Source organism: Biomphalaria glabrata, chromosome 16, assembly GCF_947242115.1.
Source record: "Biomphalaria glabrata chromosome 16, xgBioGlab47.1, whole genome shotgun sequence".
NCBI lineage: Eukaryota > Metazoa > Mollusca > Gastropoda > Planorbidae > Biomphalaria > Biomphalaria glabrata.
In genome coordinates this window covers 14,741,744-14,765,774 of record NC_074726.1, presented here as the reverse complement: position 1 = coordinate 14,765,774, position 24,031 = coordinate 14,741,744, and the positions used below count along the sequence as shown (strand labels likewise).

The 24,031-nt window shown below is 35.9% G+C and overlaps 1 protein-coding gene across 1 annotated transcript in view; it reads left to right on the top strand.

Moving 5' to 3' along the window:
- The window catches only part of LOC106052431 (atrial natriuretic peptide receptor 1-like), an 81,809-nt gene that overhangs the window by 36,465 nt on the left and 21,313 nt on the right, over positions 1–24,031 (top strand). Inside the window, exons 10-18 of the mRNA XM_056014541.1 lie at positions 69–160; positions 1,133–1,271; positions 5,665–5,752; positions 6,549–6,651; positions 8,904–8,978; positions 9,829–9,906; positions 16,201–16,305; positions 16,476–16,547; positions 23,385–23,547. Of these exons, the coding sequence (XP_055870516.1) occupies positions 69–160; positions 1,133–1,271; positions 5,665–5,752; positions 6,549–6,651; positions 8,904–8,978; positions 9,829–9,906; positions 16,201–16,305; positions 16,476–16,547; positions 23,385–23,547 (915 nt within the window). The remainder of the gene's footprint in view (positions 1–68; positions 161–1,132; positions 1,272–5,664; positions 5,753–6,548; positions 6,652–8,903; positions 8,979–9,828; positions 9,907–16,200; positions 16,306–16,475; positions 16,548–23,384; positions 23,548–24,031) is intronic.

The following is a 24,031-nucleotide window of genomic DNA, read 5'->3' as shown; positions in this document are numbered from 1 at the left end:
GTAAATACTACAGCAGTACTATTAAGTTGACATTTTAAAGTGGACTAAATGTGGCTATATATTTTCAGGTGTCAACGTACCTGTAAGAATCAATCAAAGGGGCTATCGTGAGAGCGACCTGACCTTTGCCTTCTATAACATGTCCACTGGAGTTTTAACGGTTTGTTTTGACTTGTTACTTGCTTGCTAGACATAAATTATTCATCTCACCAAGCTCTTACACCATAGACGACACCAGGGATGCCTATATAAGGCCCTCCTAGAAGTCTGCTTACAGAGCTTAATTAGGCTGCAGAGGTCACTCTTTCACACCACAATACTTTAGTATTGTCTTAGCCTGTGATATACGAATCATTTAGGGCTATATGGGCTCTAGCCGAAAATCGGTTTGACAGCATTGGACTACACCTTAAGTAAAGTTTCCCTTTCAGACCTTGCGATCTAAGGGGCAGATGATGTTCAGGTCATCTGTTTCTATGGCCAACGGCTTACGAACAGGTTGACATGTGGCCAGCACAACGACCCACCGCCTTTACTTTCCCCAACAAAAGTTAGATACCCTTTCGAGTTGGATGGACTCATTGGCGCCCTAAAAATCCCGAAATCCAAAATCACAGTCTTCACCGAGATTCGAACCCAGGATCCTAGATTCTGAAGCCACCGAGCCCCGGACTAGACCTAAAGGCATTTTGAATTTTTTAAAATAGTTAATGTGTCGTAGAGCAGGTACAAAAAGTTTAAAAACTGCATTTTTTTGTTCAATGGCTGCTGCACAGTTCTAGCTGTGATTTACAAAGTCTGGTCTGCCACACTTCAATGCAAACCTATCTAAAGTCTGCCACACTTCAGTGCAAGCCTAACCAAAGTCTGCCTAAGTTCTCTTCTCGCCTCTTCTGCTTTCATTCCAATATAAAAGTCATGTGTGACTTAAGCCTTTAAAATAAATGTTTTAGGTATAAAGTTGTGTTGCTTTGTTGGTTCAGTCATTTATTTGCTTTTTGTTCCATTTAAGGAAAAACAAAATGTTACTTGTCTTATACATTGTCTACGAGATTTCGCCCAACTATAATTATTCTTGCAGATCTGATTTCTATATGAAACTGTGAACTAAGTCTGCAGTTTACCATTTCAGCCTGCACTTATTTGGAAGTACGACACGGACACAGTGGACCTCGAGGTCAGTGTCACCTTGCCTTGGCCCTACAACTACGGGGTCAGGCCTGTGGACGTTCCGGTGTGTGGCTTCTCCAATGAGTACTGCAGCTCCAAGCGTGAGTATTATCAGATAGCTGGGTGCAATGAGGCGTGACCAGGATAGAGCTGGTATCTATTACTTACAAATCTATGTCAGTTATCTGAACATATTTTATTGCTGGTTGGCTAAGAAATCATTGGAGCGAAATCCAATTTTGTTTCGCACGCCCTTGTTGATTACATCAGGTCAACAACTCCCCCACCCCACCCTCTCTATAAACACACCAGCTCATGCACAGTTATTTAGTTATTAACTTATCTTTTACATATCTATCTATCTATCTATCTATCTATCTATCTATCTATCTATCTATCTATCTATCTATCTATCTATCTATCTATCTATCTATCTATCTATCTATCTATCTATCTATCTATCTATCTATCTATCTATCTATCTAAACTAAACTGAACTGAACTAAATGGTATATGCCTGTTCTATTATGTTCGACTGGTCCAGACAAGTAATAGGATCATCCTAGCGTATTGAGAAAGCTAAAAGCATGACGTTGCGCTAAATAGAAAACAATGGATCAAATATTTCTAAACTCATAGATTTATTATTGTTAGTCTAGGTCTTTTATGAATCTAATTGCCGTACATGACTGGTCCAAACTAATTAATACAACTAGACTTAATATAAGCTTTGTTTTTTTTTCTCTATAAAATATTTTTTTTATTTCCTTGTTTTTAACTTTGTATGTAATTGACAAGCGTACAAGTCAAAATGTGACAAGTGTATTAATTTGTATATACCTAATAGACATTGTATCGCTTTCCTTAATAGCGTGCCTGTATAAGAACATTTAACATATGACAGTTTTAGCAGCCCTAAATACCTAAGTAAATACTCAACTCACTCATCAAAATATCAAGTCGTAAGTTTTAAGTTACTTATACAAAATAGTGTATGTGCTTCCCACTGTTGTTGGCGGTCGTTGACGTGTAGGCCTAGTATTGAACTGCTTGTAGACAACTAAGCCGATGTAGGCGTGTTATAACATAACTTGTAAAACGTGAAATAACTTGAATAACGTCTTTTGTGAACAAAACTAAATAAACATTTTATTAGAGAATAAACAAATTCCACTTGAGATGAATTGAGATCAATGTGATAGACTTTGGTGATAATAGAAAATAGTATTTTGAACTAAATCTAAATCACTACAAAACTATAATACTCTGGCGTTCTGATATGGAGTCGTCTCCCTCTAACTCAGACCGCTGACGACACTGCCGTTTATCTTGCATCATTCACAACCAATCGCTAACCCTTTCCCAGCGTCACCATAGCAACACACACACACACTATAACTTCCACCCCACTCGACTGAGTTAGCCCCTCCTCTGGTCATACCGGAATAGCGCTACAGCACTTCTTCGGGAACAAACATTTATTTGTCAATGGACGACGCACTTCTGTTCAATTAGGCGTTAAGCTAATTTAGATGTTGCCATCAGTACACTTTGGGTTTGTTGTTTTGGTCTTGTTGATGGTTCGATTAACATCATGACTGGTCGCAGAAACAGACTTTAAAGCAAAGATTTGAAATGTCAACTATATGGCATGTCAATAATTAAGGTCATGGCATTTAAGCTAAAAAACATTTAAAAAAAACGCTCAAGTCAATGTGACCTACACGACAAAGCAGTGAAGTGGACACCAGAAAAACAAGTGGACGTATGCCTAAAAACAAGGGTCAACGCAGTGGGGCGTTTACTGGAAAATAGAGTAAAGGCAGCGGGGCATACACCAGAAAATAGAGGTGAAGGTAATGTCAAAGATATACAAAACATAATGAATGACATTATTGACCTCCACCTATTCAACATCCAGAGTCTAAAGTCCTACATTGTCCTAGACTGTCCTACATTGTCCTAGACTGTCCTACATTGTCCTAGACTGTCCTACATTGTCCTACATTGTCCTAGACTGTCCTACATTGTACTACATTGTCCTAGACTGTCCTACATTGTCCTACATTGTCCTAGACTGTCCTACATTGTCCTACATTGTCCTAGACTGTCCTACATTGTCCTATACTGTCCTACATTGTCCTACATTGTCCTAGACTGTCCTACATTGTCCTAGACTGTCCTACATTGTCCTAGACTGTCCTACATTGTCCTACATTGTCCTAGACTGTCCTACATTGTCCTAGACTGTCCTACATTGTCCTAGACAAATGTATGGACTGAGATAACAGTTGAAAATGACATCCTATAGTACATTAAACCTGAGCCGATCACAGGGATACGCATTACACCTCATAGTGGCCCCGGAAACGGTCGTTACAGCAGACGACAAGGCCAATAGAGTAGCAAACCAAGAGTTCCGTTGGGCTGTTTTAGAGCTTTGTTCATTGCACTAGTCGGGACAAAGGACAGCTCCAACAAGACCCTGCCAAAACCCTGCCAAAACCCTGCCAAGACCCCCACCTTCACAGCGGACACTTGCACGACAGCGTGTCTAGTCTTTAGAGTTTTGGGATTCAAGGCGCTGGAAATAATTCTGTGATCTATTGACATCTGCTTGGATGTTAAGGCAGGTTTGAGAAAGGGAAATTTCGTTGGCCTAGATTCGAGAGTTTCAAGAGTCTTTGACTCAACTCTATCGTCAACTACAACTTTGGTTGGGCCGAATAGTAAGAGGCCAACTTTATAGAATGCACCTTCAGAATTCAGTGAGTACTGAGATATTCAAGAAGAGTAGTTGTTTTGAATTACGTTACCAGCAGGTGTCCAATTTCATTGTATTGTGTCTTCATATACCTAGCCACAGAAAGACACTTACTTATAAGTGGAAGAACAAAGCAAAGCATAAAATACATTAAAGGGACAAATGAGATTTATCTAAGAAGAATGTGATACCAGGAATATAGTATTACTTCAAATAGAGCAAGTCTCATGTATCTGTTGCGGCTCTGTTCCAATTACTGGTGAGGACGGGTCTGGTGAAGTTGGGTCGGGGCTGTGACCGTTCATCTCTCACTGGAGGGTACTGAAAGATGTTTTTCTGGACATTTGGATGGTCTAGTGGCTAGTTCGCTTAGCAATACGTTGCTGCTAGGCGAAATTGTATTGAAGGGTCACTGGTTCGAGCACTGGTCAGCGCAGTCCTTTACTTCGTTAGATTTAATATACCCATTTCTCTCATTTCGGTCCCAATAGGGCAGATGATGTAAAGGTCATCTGATTTTATGGCAAAGCTAATGTCAGGTACCAATTAGTTCTGGGTGGACTCATAGGCGCCCTAAAGATCCCGAAAGTTAAAATCCCAGTCTTTACTAGGATTTGAACCCGGAACAGCCGGTTCAGAAGCTGAGCGCTGTGATAAAGAGATGAAATTAAATACATTTATTAGAGAAGAGAATTCTCTTTAGAGCTATTGAGAACCATTGGTGTCTTGTTTGTGATATTCAGATAGTAAATGCTGGGAAAGTGGAACATTTCCATGAGGACTAACTAACTCGAGGACTTATTTATTGACTACACATTGGATCACTGGCTTCTAATGACTTCTCGCTAATGAAGCATAACGTATCCAAACTGTCTCCATTGGGACTGCGCTGGAGTGAAGTAACGGGTCTCTTTACCTCTTATCACTACTTCGTAACATTTATAGTGCTTTTGTAAAGAGTTCATTTGTTTTCCCCTTGATTAATGTATAGCTATCTTCTACATCTTGTATGGTGGACAGGCCACTGTGGTATATTGAAGGGTAGCTGGACTTTTAATACCTTTGGCACAGACAGACACACACACACACAAACTCACAGAGAGAGAGAGAGAGAGAGAGAGAGATAAACTGACAGACAGACTTTTCGTTTCTCTCCCGTGGTCTCTAAATATAGAAAAACCCCCAAAAATGCAAAGAAACTTGCAAACATAAATGACGGTCATGGTTGATGTGACTAAAAGTGTTGTTACTGCCTTGTTCAATTAACAAACACAAGAGTAAACCAATGAGATCCTGTGATTGTTCAAAGCCAGAGAGAGAGAGAGAGAGAGAGAGAGAGAGAGACAGAGAGAGAGAGAGAGAGAGAGAGAGAGAGCCTGCAAATATCCGAATCTCATAGTAGACTAAAGTCGCAAATTTTGTTTTCTGAGTTGATTTTAAAGAAATTATACTCACTGCAGTTATGCCCCATCCAAATAAAAAAAAGTGATACTAGGGACTTTTTATTAAGATTTCATTTGACACGGAAGAGGTTATAAATGGCGATCATACTATTTTTTAGCTGTTTAGGGCATCTAGTTGAAGATCCTAATTTGTTAACTGTCTACATTCACAATTTGTTAAGTGCTTTGGGTTGTGATATGAAATAAAAACTATTAAGTTGTGCGGCTCTAATTATTTTTTTGGGCCTAAATTTCTAATTCCTTTCCTTGTCATTTTTTTTTAAAAAGCTTTGTCTGGAACAGTGACAGGAATCATAGCAGGATTTCTGGGTTCTGTCAGTCTGGCTGGTGTACTTGTCACTGCTTTCTTGTTCAGGTATGCAACTAAACCTTTCTGTTTAGGAAAGGTAACTCTTTTTTTTGCTCAGGTATTGACGCTGTCACTTTTATGTTAGGTTCAGCTAAAGTCCTGTCGATAATCCATGCGCCGTTCCTCAAGGGACCGTTACATTAATGGCGAGTCCTGCACGGTTAGCGTGGTACAACATAGGAAAATGTCGGAGGTTCCTGGTATACTCGGCCTTCGGCCATGCTTTCTAGCCCATGCGCCCGGAGTGCCAGATATATCGGAAATAGCAATGCTTTATATAGGCATTGACTCGCATCTCTTCCAGACAGAACGGTGGTTCAAACAGGTTTTTTTTTTAAACCTAGAGCTCGGAGAGCCTTCGGCTCAGCTCTTAGACAATCAAACGGTTCACAGAACCAGACTTTTCCCCGTTTGCAATTTAACCTTTAACTTATACTTAAATTTTTAGGCAAATTACATTCAAAAAGGATAAACACACCTTTCTCTGGTGTTCATAACTGAACAAAGTATAACGTTCATATTATAGGCCTATGTATACATTGTCATATATCAACAACATACAGATTAATAATAGCTCTAACATTCGATATGTTAGTACGTGTACACACTATTCTAGCTACTAATACTAGTTCATGTTTCATTTAATACTCAATGTTGAATGTTTCCCATTAATATAAATTCTTCTCACATCTTCGTTTTTCTCTTGTACATCTTCGACTAATTGCACTTTAAAGAACACGGTTTTGTAATCCTTAGATCAGAGTTTTTTTTTATCTGTAGATGATTTATTTTTTTGATCCAGAGCGTGGAAGAAACAGTACGAGAAGGATCTCTGGTGGTGGAGAATTCATTCGACTGAACTGTCCAGTACCAGTGTGTCTGCCGAATCATCTTTCTACTTCAAGGTAATTGTTTTTTTTTCATGAAAGAACTGGTGAAGTGGATGTTTTGGAACCAAATCTTGTCATGAAATAGTCTAGATCTGAATTAGCTAGTGAACTACTGTGTAAGCCACGACTTCATGTGCTAAATAATGTGTAACGTCAGAAAATTTGTCCAACTATTTTTCTTACAATACCTCTATTCAGTTCGTAACTTCGTGGAAACTTCTAAAACCTGGGTGGGTGGACCCGCTGAAAAAAAGAATTACAAACTTGTTGGATAAGGTTAGGCTTTAGGGTTAGTTTGACCGTTCTAAGTTTTTAAAATAATAAAAATAATAATTTAAATTTGCCTAGGGAACGAGAAAATATCTATCTTAAACGGACTACACGCCTTTGGTTATTTCCGCATTTAGGCATTATAACACAACGGTCACAACCTATCTATAATACATATATTGTACCTACACTGGAAAGCAAAGACGCATTCTTATTTGATTATTTGTACATAACTATTTTTAAGCTGTAAGGGAATTGGCCAAGAATCTAGGGCAATCACTCTTCTGTCTTTAAATGTTATGATCTTTAATTTTCAAAGTTTAGATCTATATAATGTATATTAAATATAACCCAAAAATAAAAATACTTTTTATAAATAATTTAGAAAACAAAACTTTATTTCAGCTTTTTAACTGACTGACTTAATCCTGTGTACTCCAGGGGAGCAAAGGGCCGCAACCTCCTCTCTCCACCGAACTCGGTTCTCAACAGCTTTCTTCATCTGATCCCATGTCATTCCAGTAGCCTCAGCTTTCTTCATCTGATCCCATGTCATTCCAGTAGCCTCAGCTTTCTTCATCTGATCCCATGTCATTCCTGTAGCCTCAGCTTTCTTCATCTGATCCCATGTCATTCCAGTATCCTCAGCTTTCTTCATCTGATCCCATGTCATTCCAGTATCCTCAGCTTTCTTCATCTGATCCCATATCATTCCAGTATTCTCAGCTTTCTTCATCTGATCCCATATCATTCCAGTATCCTCAGCTTTCTTCATCTGATCCCATATCATTCCAGTATCCTCAGCTTTCTTCATCTGATCCCATGTCATTTCAGTAGCCTCAGCTTTCTTCATCTGATCCCATGTCATTCCAGTAGCCTCAGCTTTCTTCAACTGATCCCATGTCATTCCAGTAGCCTCAGCTTTCTTCAACTGATCCCATGTCATTCCAGTAGCCTCAGCTTTCTTCATCTGATCCCATGTCATTCCAGTAACCTCAGCTTTACATTTTTTGTGTATAGTGTTAGTTGTTTGGAGATAGACGCGTCCAGTTTAGGTATAATATATAGAGATAAGTCTGTGCATTATTCAAGAGTTTAATAAATTTATGTTCAGGAACATATTGCGCATCGTGTTCTAAATCTAGATCTGAATGGCTATTATTAGAACGTTAAGTGCAGTAGATTGAAACATTCACTTAACCAGGATTGTTCTGGGGTAGGGAAGGAATGGGACGGGGTAATAAATGTTCCGTTTATGAAAAATGTTACATATGTAAATGTAACGATGTATTTTAATGATTTTATTGTTTATTACTTCTTTAAAACAATTCTTGAATGAAATATTCTAACAGTGTCTTATAATTAAAAACATAGAAACTCAAAGTACTTTTTAAAAATAAATTATAAACGTAGTCAGCCATTCTAAAATTACTTCTCAAATTTTCTCAAGGTTGCATAGTACTGAACTATGTATGACATAAAAAAGTACTGAACTATGTATGACATAAAAAAGTACTGAACTATGTATGACATAAAAAAGTACTGAACTATGTATGACATAAAAAAGTACTGAACTATGTATGACATAAAAAAGCACTGAACTATGTATGACATAAAAAAGTACTGAACTATGTATGACATAAAAAAGTACTGAACTATGTATGACATAAAAAAGTACTGAACTATGTATGACATAAAAAAGCACTGAACTATGTATGACATAAAAAAGTACTGAACTATGTATGACATAAAAAAGTACTGAACTATGTATGACATAAAAAAGAAATGAACTATGTATGACATAAAAAAGAAATGAACTATGTATGACTTAAAAAAAAGTACTGAACTATGTATGACATAAAAAAGCACTGAACTATGTATGACATAAAAAACAAACGAAAACAAAACCAATAAAGCAGACAAAGAAAGAGAGAAAAGACTCATTAGCAATGTCACTTAATAATGTCTAATTGAATTCTGTCTTTCTGTTCCGACAGTCAAGCTTAAAATCCCTGGCTTGCTCCACTCTTACAGAAGTCACATCTGACAGCAGTAACTTCTCAATATGGAAGGTAAACAGTCACATGAATCGTAAAAATGTTAAATTTATATTAAGTAAAATGTTTTCTATATTTATAAAAAAAACTTATCTTTTTAGATCATGAAATACTGCAATGATTTCCCCTGCACATAGTATTCGAAAATGAAGGTAGAACCGCGCAGACGAGTTTGTCTCTTTGGACACAATCATTTAGTTTATCCACAGTGGTACGCTAGTCTGAGATGGTATCAGACAAAAGAAAGATCGCCCAGTTCCAGATCTTAGTAAGTGGAGGCTCGGGGCAGGATGTTTGTGGCGCCCCCTTCCCCTTTCACGCTTATATATATGTATAAATACATGTTATATTTGTGAAAAAAAAAGGAATATAGAAATGATAAATTTAATCCCATTTCCTATATATTCGTTATATCGATGTCCATATTTTGTTTAAAAAATATTTATTTGTTTGTTATATTGTGGAGGCCCATATAATGGTGTGTTGGTGACTGCACAGTCTTGTGCTGTCGTACACATTGCCAGGCTTTGGCTTCGATTGTTACAGTGCACTAGAGAATAACTCAATGCATAACATAGATCTAGTTTTAAACAGATCACATACTCAGGACTGAGTGTTCAATAATGGTGAACAGTTTACATGTTCTCCTCTAATGTACACCATTGTTCTACCTAGCTAGACAAGAATTGTCTCCTGTCTCAACATCCCATCAATGGTATTTCATTGAGTATTCTTCTGTCTAATGGAATAAGTATAAAGATGTATTATACAGAACATTGGAAACAGAAGAAGTCAAAGAATTATTTTCTATTTTGTATTGTTACAACTATATATTTTTTTGTAACTTGGATTCATTGTCCTTCAGGGTCAACTTGTCCGACTGAGAAAACTTCCGGTCAAGTATGTTCACGTGACGAGAATGTGTCTAACAGAATTTAAAATGGTAAACAAAAACAACTCGAATATAAAGCGAAATTAAATGATTACTGTTGCCAACTAAATCTATCAAGAATTGAATGAGTTTTAATTACCACTAGTTAGTTGATTATTATTTTTTAAATGAATTATCTATTGCTCCACAAGCCTAGAGCAAGTTTTAAACTTCTTCCTTGTTGATAGTTTTGTATTGTACTTACGGAAAAGCTTAAAAAATCTGATTCTGCGGAGCTAGAACGTGACAACATATTAGAATAGACCTTTTAAATAAGCTGATCACAATTTTCCTTCTTCTGTACACCAGATACACCAAATAGCTAGCCATCTCCAATGAAAAACAAACAAACAAAAAAGAAAAAAACAAACTATTTATTGATTCACTTTAATAATTTCTTTTAGATAAAATAAAATTCAAAATAGTACTGCATAAATAAATTCATTGGGTACGTCTCTATCTTAACAACACTGATGTAGCCTATTGTGTTCTGTGTTAGAACCACTGATGTATCCCATTGTGTTCTGTGTTGGAACCACTGATGTATCCCATTGTGTTCTGTGTTAGAACCACTGATGTATCCCATTGTGTTCTGTGTTAGAACCACTGATGTAGCCCATTTGTGTTCTGTGTTGGAACCACTGATGTATCCCATTGTGTTCTGTGTTAGAACCACTGATGTATCCCATTGTGTTCTGTGTTAGAACCACTGATGTATCCCATTGTGTTCTGTGTTAGAACCACTGATGTATCCCATTGTGTTCTGTGTTAGAACCACTGATGTAGCCCAGTGGCGTCACTAGGGGTGGGGTGCGGTCCGCACCGGGTGACACCCGTTCTGAATGCACGTTTGGAAGAACTGACAAAAAAGTGTCATTGGCTATAAATATTGGAACCTGTTATTCACAACTGATAAATAGATCTATATACATTTTCAAAAATATTTCGGCTAACAATATTTTAATTTTAAATGAAATTCTACAAAATGTCCAAAATGTTACATCATACCTTATATTAAAAGCGGAGTTAAAATTTTACTTTCAGCTGTATATTAGCTGCATGTATATAAATGCTGCTTTGATTTTTAACATCTTTATCTAATCTATTGAAATAGTAGCTAGCATCGTAATATCAGAATGCCAACTAATAGTCACTGTTCAACAAATGAAATTCTTCAGTCATATAATATTATCGAAATCTCACATGCAATGAATGTAAATTTTGTAGAGTTGGCAAGTAAATAAGTGACAATTGAGATTTCTGAAGATGATGATGTAATTTCAGAAGTTGAATCTAAAAGAAACTCTAGCCAAGATGAAGGAAATGTTACAATGACTCAGTCTAATGCTATAGACTTCAATATTTTAGGGAATAGTTTCTTTTTGTCGTGTGCAAATTTCACAAAAGGAAAAATACGCCAGTTAATAATAATAATAATAATAATAATAATAATAATAATCTTTATTATCCGTAAGGAAATTTGTCTTACAATTTGTGCATTACACCAAACAAAAAACATTATAACTATAAGAAACCAAAGTGTACATTCACACCAGACTCACTCATAATTTACATGTGACAAAGTTTATACCAGATTGTTCTTATTTAATGATTTGATTGCCAGGGGAACAAAAGAGTGTTTGTGTCTGTTTGTCTTTGCTATCGGTGTCTTGTATCTCTTTTGTGATGGTAAAATCACAAAGTCCTGACACAAAGGGTGATTCTTTATTTCGAGGATCTTGTTAGCTTTTTTATAGATGTTTGTCTCAAACAACTGCCCAAATGGGGTTTGTTTTTTGCCAATGATTTTGCCAGCAGCATTTTGGATTCTATTAAGTTTATTTTTATTTTTAATGCTCAGATTGCCATACCAGGCAGTGATATTGAAACTTAAAATATTGCAGATGTGAGCGTGATAAAACATAGCCAAGGCCTTTTCGCTAACATTAAACGAGGACAGTTTTCTTAGTAGTCGTAATCTTTGCTGCCCTTTTTTGCTGATATAATCAGTATTTGCAGTAAAATTTAGTTTATTGTCTAGGATAGTACCAAGGTATTTAAAGGTTTGCACAATTTCAATAGTCTCTCCAGCTACAGAAGCAATATCATTTCCCTTCTTGTCCCTACGAAAATCGATTATCATTTCTTTGGGTTTTTTTACATTTAATAATAAAAAATTATCTTTACAGTATTCCTCAATGTGTTCTAGTTCTTTGAAATACTCATTTACGTCTGAGCTCTCTGAGAGCAGGGCAAGAAGAGCCGCATCATCAGCGAATTTTGTGAAGGAGCAACAATAACTATCGGATTGAAAATCATTGGTGTACAAAATGAACCACAATGGCGATGTTACAGCCCCCTGGGGCGCCCCTGTGTTAACTATGCGTTCATTAGATATAACATTGTTTACCCTAACCCTCTGAGCTCTCTGGGTCAAAAATTCATTAGCCCATAGTATTATGTATGGACTAATCTGCAACGCTTTCATCTTTTCAATGAGTAAATGAAGTTGTATAGTGTTAAAAGCTGATGAGAAATCCATAAAGAGCAATCTTACATAAGTGTTCGGTAAGTCCAGATGTTTGTAGACACAGTTTAAAATATTTAGGATGGCATCGTCTACACCTTTACCCTTTTGGTAAGCAAATTGTAAAGGGTCTAACTTATTACAAAGATCATTCAGAAGAAACATTTTAACCAATTTTTCTAAACATTTAGACACAATGGAAGTAAGTGAAACAGGTCTATAGTCATTCATTTCCTTTGGTTTGGAAACCTTTGGAACAGGTACAATTATAGATGACTTCCACACAGGTGGTATCTCATGGTTTAGTAATGAAGTAGAAAAAATATCTTGGAAAGGTTCAGCTAGTTGTTCAGCACATTCTTTTAAGATTCGCCCTTTTATTCCATCAGGCCCACCATCATCGGACCACAAAACAATACAACTGCTGCCTACTTACCGTACAAAACTTAAAGAAGGAAAAATCATTCAAAAAAACGTACAAGAATGGACGCAAGACAATATTCTCAAACTACAGGGATGTCTAGACTGCACTGACTGGAATTTGTTCAAAGAGACCACTTCAAATCTGGAAGAATGGGTCGACGCAGTGACAAATTACATCAAATTCTGTGAAAACATGTGTGTCAGTACTAAGAGCATCAAGATATACCCCAACAATAAACCATGGGTCACTGCAAAAATAAAACGGGAAATAATCAAAAAGAAAAGAGCATTTATGAGTGGCGATGGACAGACAAGGAAAATTGCTCAACGAAATCTCAACGTCGTTCTTGAGGAAGGGAGGAGAAACTACCGCACCAAGCTGGAAGACTCAATTAATACAAGTGACATGAGACAGACGTGGGGCATCATGAACAAAATGGCAGGAGCACAAGTCAAATTTAAAAATAATCTTGCTACAAGAGACGAAAAAACATTGGCCAACGAGTTAAATGATTTCTATTGTCGCTTCGACACGAAAGATTTTAATTATCTAAGACTCAAAGCCCTTGAGGATGTCAATGTTAACAACTGCTTAGAATTAGCGATTACTAAAGAGCAAGTTTGTAACATTTTCAAAAACGTCAACCCAATGAAAGCTGGTGGGCCTGATATGATTTAGTTACTTAATAGCAAGAAATTGTATGTTTTTTTGTTGTCAGCTATTTTCAACTAATTCTATAGAAATGAAATACAAATTTGTTAATAAGTGGTGGAAATAAAGTCCGAAATCGGAATATCAAAAGACGCATAAAGAAAGTCATCAGGATTGGAAAATTAGAAAACAAGAGCATCCGGCTACAAATACAATTGACAAGGAAGTCGTTTCTATGATTGATGTAAGAAGAAAAACAATGAAAGGATAAATTGCACAGATTGTTTCTATAAAATCTGAATATTTGACATTTCGTGATTATATTAACGGCGAGACTTTATTTCTTCTTTTTCTTCATCGTTCTCTTTTTTCATGTTGGAGAGTTCAGATCTGTAATCCTATATCTGAGATGAACCGCGGAGTGGTTTCCACATCAGGCAGCTCTCCGTATAGTTTTTCTTCTATAGGAGGGTTTTGGGCCAGAGTCTAGTCGAGATAGCTTATAATAGGCGTCCTTTTTTTCTGGCAATTGGGTTGTGAGCTGGTCCAATTCTCATTTATTTATTCTTTACTGAATATAGAATTTCCATAAGCTGATAGAAATGTTTTGTGGATAAAACCCATAAATGAAAGTGTATCTATAATGTAGAAAAGTGTATCAATGTTTTAGAAAACCACGTAAAAGATAGATTTATAAGAGTTAAAATGACTCTAAGCACATTTGTATTTTGTTCGACAGCACACCTGACATAGTGCACACTGATCAGATTCATAAGTTATATGATTTTAAGGGAGAAAAAAGCCGGTGAGATTGACTAAGTTACATTAGTTCAATGTTTAGAAAGAAGTTACCTTGAATTCATGATATGTCGAGCTCAGGGATATAAAAAAAATGCAGCGTGGGTGTATGGAGCCATAAAGGAGTACATGAAATTTTAAGAACCAACAAGAGGCCATTTAATAGATGTGTATAACATTCACTTAATCTCAGTGCTTTTTTGTTAAAGAATATGTGCCGGTACTCAGTGATGGATTGCCTAACTTTTAACTACAAATAAAATTAATAATAAAAGTTAAAACAAGGTTACAAAAGACAGTTTGTGTGGAAACACAAACTCAAAATCGGCCCCCGAAGAGGTCCACCCAGCAGGCTTCAATATTTTCAGAAAGAACATCCAAATGAAATTATATCAAAGACAAATGAGAGATAAGAATGGAGAAAGAAGGTTAACAGATCTTGTGTAGTGCCCCAACGGTCCCGCAGATCAAAGGATAGGTGTAAGTGAATGTAAAGTTAGATGTGAACCTGGCCTAACTAGTTCCCCTTTTAGACCTTGTGGTCTATAGGACAGATGATGTAAAGTTCATCTGTTTTTGTGGCCCACGGTTAGCGAGGGTGTCATGTAGCAAGCACAACGACAAACCGCCTATACTTTTCCCCAACTAATGTCAGGTACCCATTAGAGCTGAGTGGACTCAGAGGCGCCCAAAGATTCCAAAGTTGAAAATCCCAGTCTTTACCAGGATTCGAACCCGGGACCCCCGGTTCGGAAGCCAAGCGCTTTACCGCTCAGACACCGCGCCTCCCCTGGCCTAACTGATGTCTTATAATTGATCTAATTGTTTTGAAAAGGCTCAATCTCTTATTCGAATCGTGGGATACATTTCTACAACATAAGTTCAGAAAAATGATATTTATAAGATCACTATTCATTTTAAATTAGGTCTAACTTATAATGCATACTAATTAGCTTTTTCTCTTTAAAAAACTGCTTGCATAACTGATTTTAAAAATTAGATTTTTCGCTTTCAAAAAAAAAAAAAAAGTAGCCGTTGCATCAGAACTTTAAATGGTCTAAAATATTGTGATGTCGGATTTTCAATATCTTTTCTAGTTTACGAGATCTAAACGGGACGGACGGACAGACGGACAGACATTTCGCACAAAACTAATAGCGTCTTTTCCCCTTTCGGGGGCCGCTAATACAAGAAAAGTAATAATTTTTTTCCCCACATTTAAAAAGGTGCCGGTACGCCGTACAGGTGCGTACCGTCACAAAAAAAAAAAAAAAAAAAAAAACTCTGCTTAATCTATATGGTCAACATTCTTTTCAGAAAATGCTTCTTGCTTAAAATTTTTGGTACAAATGAAAATAATTTTTTTGTTCTAAAATTATAGAATTATAGATTTTTTATTTTACCTATCTTAGCTTTATTTTTATTTTTTTGCGGGTAAGATGTACTTGAAGGTACATACATTTAAACTATTGACAAAATGGTGGCTAATTAAACTATTTTTTAACCTAAAGCATAACACGTTCGACACTTTCACAACGGGCACATTGATTCAAAATGAAATCGTGAAAGACATTGATTATATGTGGCTGATACGTTTTCAAGTTTGAAATCCAGAAAAGAAAAAGGTTGCATTGTTGCAAAATTGAACTAGATAAATTGTCATTTATAGTTGTTTAACAATCAATTAATGTAGTTAATTTATAAATCATGTGTATTATGGCTCAACAGACAAAAAAAAAAAAAAAGAAAAACCACGAAATTTCTTTTAGGGGAGGGGGCGGGGTTGACACCCTGAACTGACCGCACCGGTTGACACCCACCCTAATGACGCCACTGATGTAGCCTAATGTGTTCTGTGTTAGAACCAGTTCATTCTAGTTCTAATGCTTTTGTTTCTTGCCTTCAGCTTCGAGAATTGAATCACACAAACATTCTTCTAGTCCATGGGGCGTGTCTAGAAGACAACCTTAAAGTATTGGTCACTGAGCCTTGTAGCAAAGGCAGTCTAGAGGTAAACATTTATTTTATTTTTTTCTTTCTCATAAATGTATCTCTTTAATCTAGTCCGCAGAGGCGGAGTTCTAAAAAACGCCATGCCTTTATTGGCAACATTTTTGTGTTTAGTATTCACACATTTCTAGAACGCCCATGATGCACTGACCTGTGTTTTTCTATCTCCAGGACCTAGTGGGAAGTACGGAAGTTGTGCTGGACACTCATTTCAAATTTTCACTTTGCACTGACGTCATTAATGTGAGTTCAAAAATACATTTTGCATTTTCTGTGCAGGCGCATATAAAAGTGTATCCGCCTGGAGGGCTGCAGCATTCAATAGCAACAATAACATTCACCTTCACCTATCTCTTAGTCAGAGGACCGTCAGGGCACCACAAGAGATATGTTGACCGTGCTTCTCCATTCCTCTGTCTTTTGCCTCAGACAGAATCTCAAAGGCAGGCTCAGCCATTGCTTTAAGTTGTCTTCCCATCAATAACAATAATAAGCAATAAACTAAATAGCTCATAAAGCTTAACAAGATCTGTTAACAAGATCACTTAACAAGATCACTTAACAAGATCAATTGACAAGATCTCTTAACAAAATCATTTAACAAGATCAATTAGCAAGATCAATTAGAAATATCTCTCAACAAGATCACCTAACAAGATCACTTAACAAGATCTATTAACAAGATCATTTAACAAGATCTATTAATCAGATCAGTTAACAAGATCACTCAACAAGATCTCTTAACAAGATCACTTAACAAGATCACTTAACAAGATCTATTAACAAAATTTATTAACAAAGATTACTTAACAAGATCCTTTAACGCTATCTACTAACAAAATCTCTTAACAAGATCACTTAACAAGATCACTTAACAAGATCACTTAAAAAGATCACTTAACAAAATTTATTAACAAGATCACTAAACAAGTTCACTTAACCTGATCTCTTAACGCCACAATGTTGAATGTTTATTGTAGAGTACCGACATTTCTGTTTAATAAGTCAATCGCATCTTTATTTTGTATTTTTTTAAGAATCTAAGTTTGACTTTTGTTTGCATCTGTCATCGTGTCATACTATAAGTGTGATGTGTACATTACAGATTCAAATAATAATAAAAAAACAGCTTAATTTCAATTGGAAAATTTTAAAATTATTTTTTTCATTCGCAACTAACACGTTTAATAATTAGAAAATGATTAAGCGAACTGTGTCTTATGAGAGAGGCTTGTTTCTTTAAATCTCCAAAAGGAATACACACTTTAATCTCATTTCTTGGGGAAAGAACATTTGTTTAGCATGAGAGACATCTGTACAACAAATAGCTGAGAAACTCTAATGAGAACTAATTAACTCAATTTAAACAGAAACTCACCCAGTGGAAAGAGTATCAGTTAATAACTACAAAACATGCAATGTTTTCTATCCTGATTAATTATTTTATTTCGTTAAAGTAAAAGCCTTAAATAATTAGAATTTGATCACGTGATAGTTGTGTCTTGCTAAAGACAACATAAAGAGCTATTCCTTTTTTAAAAAATCTCATATCAACTCATTCTGTCTGTCTGTCTGTCTGAAATCTTGTACACGCGATTTCTTTCACTTCCCCGCCTCGGATCAAGTTGAAACTCCGCACAGTCGATGATAACACACCAATCAATCGAAATATTGACAATTAGGAGGATCTGAAATTTAAAATGATTTCCTTATGATATTAAAATAAATTGGTCGGACTTCAAGACTCTGGAGATATTATTAATTGTGTTACTTTCTGATAGCACATTAGAAATGTGATATTAACATTATCTTTTATTTTTATAGTAAGTACTTTGATAGAAACAGATCACATTTAGCAACATCTGCCCCATAGATCGATATTTATGAAAGGGAAATTTTACTTTTACTTTGATAGCTCAGTGGCGAGAATTCGAATTCAGACTCGAGCAACTTTTTTTTTTACTTTAATTGCTTTTGAAAAGGCAGCACGGAAACCTTCTCCCAAACACACAAACAATTGATAAATAAAACATTTCCAATAGCACACAATTATTATAACTAGTCTAGATCTAGAAACAAATTGAATTACAGTAATGATTCAAAGTAGTTGATATAATTTCGCTCACTATAAGCTCAATCTTTCTTTGGTTATACATTATACATATTTTACTTGTTTTAAATCTTAGACCTTTAGCTACCAGTATAAAGGAGGTATCTTGAAAGTCATATCCGTTTATAGCTACCAGTATAAAGGAGGTATCTTGAAAGTCATATCCGTTTATAGCTACCAGTATAAAGGAGGTATCTTGAAAGTCATATCCGTTTATAGCTACCAGTATAAAGCAGGTATCTTGAAAGTCATACCAGTTTATAGCTATCAGTATAAAGGAGGTATCTTGAAAGTCATATCAGTTTATAGCTACCAGTATAAAGGAGGTATCTTGAAAGTCATATCCGTTTATAGCTACCAGTATAAAGGAGGTATCTTGAAAGTCATATCCGTTTATAGCTACCAGTATAAAGGAGGTATCTTGAAAGTCATATCCGTTTATAGCTACCAGTATAAAGGAGGTATCTTGAAAGTCATATCCGTTTATAGCTACCGGTATAAAGGAGGTATCTTGAAAGTCATATCCGTTTATAGCTACCAGTATAAAGGAGGTATCTTGAAAGTCATATCCGTTTATAGCTACCAGTATAAAGGAGGTATCTTTAAAGTCATATCAGTTTATAGCTACCAGTATAAAGGAGGTATCTTGAAAGTCATATCAGTTTATAGCTACCGGTATAAAGGAGGTATCTTGAAAGTCATATCCGTTTATAGCTACCAGTATAAAGGAGGTATCTTGAAAGTCATATCCGTTTATAGCTACCAGTATAAAGGAGGTATCTTTAAAGTCATATCAGTTTATAGCTACCAGTATAAAGGAGGTATCTTGAAAGTCATATCAGTTTATAGCTACCAGTATAAAGGAGGTATCTTGAAAGTCATATCAGTTTATAGCTACCAGTATAAAGGAGGTATCTTGAAAGTCATATCAGTTTATAGCTACCAGTATAAAGGAGGTATCTTGAAAGTCATATCAGTTTATAGCTACCAGTATAAAGGAGGTATCTTGAAAGTCATATCAGTTTATAGCTACCAGTATAAAGGAGGTATCTTGAAAGTCATATCAGTTTATAGCTACCAGTATAAAGGAGGTATCTTGAAAGTCATATCAGTTTATAGCTACCAGTATAATGGAGGTATCTTGAAAGTCATATCAGTTTATAGCTACCTGTATAAAGGAGGTATCTTGAAAGTAATATCAGTTTATAGCTACCAGTATAAAGGAGGTATCTTGAAAGTCATATCCGTTTATAGCTACCAGTATAAAGGAGGTATCTTGAAAGTCATATCCGTTTATAGCTACCAGTATAAAGGAGGTATCTTGAAAGTCATATCCGTTTATAGCTACCAGTATAAAGGAGGTATCTTGAAAGTCATATCCGTTTATAGCTACCAGTATAAAGCAGGTATCTTGAAAGTCATACCAGTTTATAGCTATCAGTATAAAGGAGGTATCTTGAAAGTCATATCAGTTTATAGCTACCAGTATAAAGGAGGTATCTTGAAAGTCATATCCGTTTATAGCTACCAGTATAAAGGAGGTATCTTGAAAGTCATATCCGTTTATAGCTACCAGTATAAAGGAGGTATCTTGAAAGTCATATCCGTTTATAGCTACCAGTATAAAGGAGGTATCTTGAAAGTCATATCCGTTTATAGCTACCGGTATAAAGGAGGTATCTTGAAAGTCATATCCGTTTATAGCTACCAGTATAAAGGAGGTATCTTGAAAGTCATATCCGTTTATAGCTACCAGTATAAAGGAGGTATCTTTAAAGTCATATCAGTTTATAGCTACCAGTATAAAGGAGGTATCTTGAAAGTCATATCAGTTTATAGCTACCGGTATAAAGGAGGTATCTTGAAAGTCATATCCGTTTATAGCTACCAGTATAAAGGAGGTATCTTGAAAGTCATATCCGTTTATAGCTACCAGTATAAAGGAGGTATCTTTAAAGTCATATCAGTTTATAGCTACCAGTATAAAGGAGGTATCTTGAAAGTCATATCAGTTTATAGCTACCAGTATAAAGGAGGTATCTTGAAAGTCATATCAGTTTATAGCTACCAGTATAAAGGAGGTATCTTGAAAGTCATATCAGTTTATAGCTACCAGTATAAAGGAGGTATCTTGAAAGTCATATCAGTTTATAGCTACCAGTATAAAGGAGGTATCTTGAAAGTCATATCAGTTTATAGCTACCAGTATAAAGGAGGTATCTTGAAAGTCATATCAGTTTATAGCTACCAGTATAAAGGAGGTATCTTGAAAGTCATATCAGTTTATAGCTACCAGTATAATGGAGGTATCTTGAAAGTCATATCAGTTTATAGCTACCTGTATAAAGGAGGTATCTTGAAAGTAATATCAGTTTATAGCTACCAGTATAAAGGAGGTATCTTGAAAGTCATATCAGTTTATAGCTACCAGTATAAAGGAGGTATCTTGAAAGTCATATCAGTTTATAGCTACCAGATTAAAGGAGGTATCTTGAAAGTCATATCAGTTTATATCTTCGGTGGCTCTGAAATTTGAAATGATTTCCTTATGATATTAAAATAAATTGGTCGGACTTCAAGACTCTGGAGATATTATTAATTGTGTTACTTTCTGATAGCACATTAGAAGTATTACAAGCTCACTAGAAGCATTAACAGCACTGTAGAAGTATTACCAGCCAGCTAGAAGTATTACAAACACACTAGAAGTATTAGAAGCCGTTTCTTGTATTACCAGAACATTTGTTTCTTGTAGATAGTACACTAAAAGTATTACTAAAATATTTTTTTTGTTGATAGCACATTAGAGATATTATCAATATATCTATTTCTTGCTGATAGCACACTAGAAGTATTACCGAAATATCTGTTTCTTGTTGATAGCACAGTAGAGATATTATTAAAATATCTGTTTTTTTGTTTAAAGCACACTAGATGTATTACCAAAATATCTGTTTCTTGTAGATAACACAGTAGAAGTATTACTAAAATATATGTTTCTTGTTTACAGCACAGTAGAAGTATTACTAAAATATATGTTTCTCGTTAATAGCAATAGAGTATTAGTTCCTTGTTAAGACAGTAGGACTTATAGAAGTATTATCAAAATATCTGTTAGTTGTTGAGAGCACACTAGAATCAATACCGAGATATTTATGTTCATTTTGAATCAGATGTCCTTAAGGTCCGAGAACGTCCCGTTCCCTATTATGGACCTCTTGACCAAGGAAAGGCTTTTATCCAGGGCCAGGATGAGAAATCCCTCTGTCCGAAGTTCCACCTCATCCGAAGTGATCATTAATGACACGACCCCCTTGAGTCAAGCACGGGTTCCCCTTCCCGTACGAGGCCGGAGGCCGAGCCGTGTGGGGGCCCTTCGTATGCCTATACTGTCCCACCGAACCCGTGCGAGGGTCCATCACAGCCCGTATGGCCCCCGTTAGGGAACGAATCGGTGGGGGGTTGGACTGATTAGCGAGCCCTTGTTACATCCCTACCACGTGCAATGAACAGTCTCTCGATCATGTCTGTGGTAGCCCACTAAGAGCTATGTGCGCTACCGTACTTGGCCTATCCGACTCCCTTGGCGGACGTTTCCTCCGGAGGTGCCAGGCTGAGGCGACGGGAGCTGGAATTTCCTCCGTGTTCAGTTTGATGACAAGAAACAAACTTTGCCAAATAGAATGAACTTTTTTTTTACGTTACATTTTGAAATATCTGAACACGTGACTTGGAGGAATTGACTGAACGTGATTGGATTGAGATGCATTGAGATTGAATGACACAGATCGAGATTGGATAAGATTGTTTTTGTTTTTCTACAATTCTTTTTTTGCTTTATATACGTTTATTGTTATCGATTTTTGGCGGCATCCGAAAAGGGGAAAAGACGTTATTAGTTTTGTGTGAAATGTCTGTCCGTCCGTCCCGTTTAGAGCTCGTAAACTACAAAAGATGGTGAAAATCCGACATCATAATATTTTAGACCATTCAAAGTTTAATGCAACGGCTACTTTTTGTTTTCTAAAAGCGAAAAATCTAATTTTTTAAATCACTTATGCAAGCAGTTTTTTCATAAAAATACACCACTTTTACAACTATTCACTATTAATAGTAACAAACACTCTAGGCTCTTTAGTAGGCGATATTACTATTAGCCATATTTTTAATACATTTATGCAAACGGTTTTTGTTTTTTTTGTCAAACATTTTTTTTTACATTTGTATTGCTAAGTTAAGTAAGTTCTATCATACTACCCACTACATTTACACACAAAAAAATGTTTATTAATTTTTAAAGAGAAAAATCTAGTATTCATATAAGTTGGGCATAATTGAAAACAACAATTAATAAGTAATTTTTCATATTATCGCATGAACTGCCCAAATGATCAGACGACTATAGAACTAAAAAACAATTTAATTTTTTTTTATTACGAAATTTTTTAGGAATTAGAGATTGACCATTTACAAAGCAATTACATCAATTAGATATTCATAATGGGTGATTGAACAATGAATGATTGATTAAAGATAAGAACAATGGATGATTGATGAAAGATAAGAACAATGGATGATTGATTAAAGATAAGAACAATGGATGATTGATTAAAGATGAGAACAATAGATGATTGATTAAAGATAAGAACAATGAATGATTGATTAAAGATAAGAACAATGGATGATTGATTAAAGATAAGAACAATGAATGATTGATTCAAGATAAGAACAATGGATGATTGATTAAAGATAAGAACAATGGATGATTGATGAAAGATAAGAACAATGGATGATTGATTAAAGATGAGAACAATGGATGATTGATTAAAGATAAGAACAATGGATGATTGATGAAAGATAAGAAGAATGGATGATTGATGAAAGATAAGAACAATGGATGATTGATTAAAGAAAAGAACGATTCATTGTAAATCTTAAAATACTTTGTAACTAGATCTATATTCTTACAGGGTCTGTGCTACATCCACGACTCTCCCATCAAATGTCACGGCCGCTTGACCAGCGAGGTCTGCCTAATAGACAACAGATTCTCAGTGAAACTAGCAGACTATGGACTGCCCACTCTGTACAGCGGATGTCATGTTGACGTCACGAGTCAAGAGTACAAACACGGTAGGTCTTCAGAATGAAAACCCAAAACTGGAAAGTGTCGACTGTATCGGCCCCTCCGATTGAAAGTTAACGGCAAACACCATTTCTTTAGAGTTCAGGAATTTACTGCCACTGAGACATTATATGGGGCGTGGTGAATGCGTACAAAAGCGCTTTGATTTCGAAGCGAGTGGGGGGTCTCAGGTTCAAATCCTATTGAAGGTCGAGATTTTGAACTTCGGGAACTTTAGGATGCCCCCGAGTTTACCTAGCTCTAATGGAAAAAAAGTGGAAAGTAAAGGCAAGTACAGGAATTTAAAGTTAATATTCTGGTTATTATTTTTATTCAGTTTAGGTGTCAGATTACATATTCAATTAACAATACTATAGGCAGTGGCGTCACAACCATGGCGCGTAGGGGTACATTGCGCCCGGGCCCACGACCACTAGGGGCCCAAACGGTGTTAAGTAAGGGAATGTGTATACTATAAGAGTTTAAATGACA